General features: G+C 31.3%; 1 protein-coding gene across 1 annotated transcript in view; it reads left to right on the top strand.

Annotated features, from left to right (window-relative positions):
• LOC105449742 (macrophage erythroblast attacher-like) overlaps positions 1-746 on the top strand; it is a 952-nt gene extending 206 nt beyond the window's left edge. The window contains exons 2-3 of the mRNA XM_011689125.1: positions 99-176; positions 435-746. Coding sequence (XP_011687427.1) covers positions 99-176; positions 435-746 — 390 coding nt within the window. The remainder of the gene's footprint in view (positions 1-98; positions 177-434) is intronic.
• The last annotated feature ends 2,156 nt before the right edge of the window (positions 747-2,902 follow it).

Genomic DNA, 2,902 nt, shown 5'->3' with positions numbered 1-2,902 from the left:
GCTGTTTTATCCTATCGGCTATCGGCAGGGTGTTCATTTTTATTACCAACTTCCAATGGCCTTTGACGGGGTGCATCCTCCCCGTCTTTTCGAAATAGATTCCCGGACTAGAAGCGAATTGTTCCAATGAGTATGGCGTGTCTAAAGATTGTCCTATTACGAAGCATGCCCCTAAGGTCAGTCTGTAATAGACGTTTTTCCTTTTAAAATTTATTTCTAATCGAACTTTATCAATTTTTTTTTCTCGTTTAATTTGCCGAGAATCCCGAAGCGTTTATCTTGTGAACTTGAGGAGTCCGATTCGGATAGTCGACGCACGCGTGTGTGTGTGTATAATTTAACGCGTAAAAGTTTATCGCGCTCATCCTCGCCAAGTACGATGCGGTGTCGTGCTTTGGCTGCACATTTTAATCGCGCCTGTCGCGGCACTGAAGACCGATGGATCTTACGTAGCAACCGGAGAAATCAGCAAATTGCTCGGTGGCGTAGTCGCCAGGCTGCAGGTCTTAAAGCGTAAAGCTCAGGAATCCATAGCGGAGGAATTGCAAGTGGGCATGGTGTGCAAAAGAAGATTGGATTACTTGAAAGATCACGCTAATACCTCTCGGAGTGCTGTAAACCAGTGGAGACGACAGAGACTAGACAGAATGTTAGTGGAATATTTTCTTCGTAAGAGATACTACAAAACGGCAACTAAGCTGGCAGATAGCAGCGAGCTTAGAGATCTGACAAATATTAGTATGTAATTTAATGATATTGTGTATACATTAATACTGTATTAGTCGATGGCAATAAAGTAATAATAATAATAATTACACTTTGCTTACCTAAAAGAATGAGATATCAATTTGCAATTATATTTGAAAATTACAGCTTGACAAAAATATTTAATAGGAAAAAAAGAAAAAAAAGAAAATCATACATCATAATATTTAGGTAAAATACAGAAAATATTATATTATATATTTATATTACAAAAATTTTTTAAACAATTTTAAATGCATAAAATCACATATTTACTTTCTATTATTCACATATTTGCTTTCTATTAATCACATATTCGCTTTCTATTATTCAAAAATTCATAAGAAAAAATTAATATATAAAATGATTTAAAAAAAACTTCAATAAAACTAAAAAAATAAGATATATTTTATAAATTTTTTTTTTAAACTTTTGAAAGTTGATTTAATTTTTTATCACTCAAATTAATATTAATTTTTCCTTCTTTAATTAATTTAATCAGTATTTTCATAAATGCAATTTCTTCTTTATTTAATAAATTTTCAGGAATGAATAAATCTGTATTCACGTTATGAATTAAACATGACATTTCTTTATGGATCTTGCGCGCAATACTACCAGCTTTATATGGATCAACTTTGTTGTCGAATAAGAATTGAGTTATTTTCTCGCCTGCTTCAGTCTCGTTCACATATTTTGTCCATTTTTCTCTTCGTTTTAAATCATATTTTCGTTCATGCATACAATTATCCTCCACTTGTTGTATAATGAATCTTAAATGTACTGCTCCGACGTAGCGAATAAGTTCACCTGGTATTTTCTAAAACATAAATATAAATAAAAAATTAATTATATATTTATTAATTATATATATATTTATTAATTATATAATTAATTATATATATTTTAATACTAACAGTAAATTTTAATAGTAATTTTAATACCAATAGTTAATTTTTATACTAATTTAACTAATTTAACTAATTTAATTAATTTAACTTATAAATAAAATATTTATAAATTGGTAGAATAAATGCCTTTAAGAGCCTCATATTATTATTTATTGTAATTTAAAATATTTATATTTTATCTTCAGGATATCTGCTTTTTCCTTTGGTGTCAAAGTGTTATTTTCCATTAAATTATTTACCGTGAATATTTCTATATCACGGATTAATTTATCATCTTTTGGTTTATTATTATTGTTGTGAGAAGATAACGAACATTGAAAATGCGGTGTACCAGTTTTTGACACGTGTAATAAAGTTTAATTGAATACGTTTTTAAAAATATTTCGAATCATCGTTTATGTAGATCTGCAAAATGTAAAAAAATGTAGAAAATGCAAAATGTAGAAAATGTAAAAGATTAATTTTAATTATTAAAAACAAAGACTAGTAAAGTCTTTTATTTATCTAATTTAATTATATAAATAATAAATCTAATAAATTATTAAATGTGTCTCTTGTTCCTACCTTGCTTTTGCACTATAAAATATACTTTTGTAATTACAAAAATTTTTGTGCTTCAGAGCAGCACTATAACGTCTGACACTTGGCACTCAACTGGCTGGAGACAAACTGACACGATCGACGACTTTATTTGTTTTAAAGTTCGTTGGTTTAACGCCAGTAATGTTAACGTCGAGTCTTCAAAGGCAATATAAACAAACATACACCGAGAATCGAAAAACAGTAATTTTCGCTCACTCTCAACTTTTAGTCTTTTGTACAGTAACCATTATGATCTGGATCGAATGATTAAAACTTATTACCTGAAAGTCAGTATTATATAGTTCCATAACCATTACGGTAAAAATCAGTAATTATTCAGGTGCAATATTTTCATAGACATATAAGAGTACACGTACTTTACAAGCCAAAAATTAATTGCTGTGGGCCTCTCGTCGTGCGGAAATCGCGCGGTTGGAGGAGACCCGAAAGGATGAGAGCGCGAAACACGGACACAAGTACAAATAAGTAGGCCGACGATTCGGTAGCACCGTTTTATTAACTTAAAATACAATATGTGAACATTGAACGAGCGAAGACGCGCGCGAGGACTCCGTCCCGATCTGCACAGAGACTTCGCGGAGATGTGACGAGAGTCTCGGAAGCCCGCCAGAACGAGAGTGAGTCCTCAGTCGAAGAGAAAAAAG

This window comes from Wasmannia auropunctata, unplaced genomic scaffold, assembly GCF_000956235.1.
Source record: "Wasmannia auropunctata unplaced genomic scaffold, wasmannia.A_1.0 LD336074.1, whole genome shotgun sequence".
NCBI lineage: Eukaryota > Metazoa > Arthropoda > Insecta > Hymenoptera > Formicidae > Wasmannia > Wasmannia auropunctata.
This window is presented reverse-complemented; position numbering and strand designations above follow the sequence as displayed.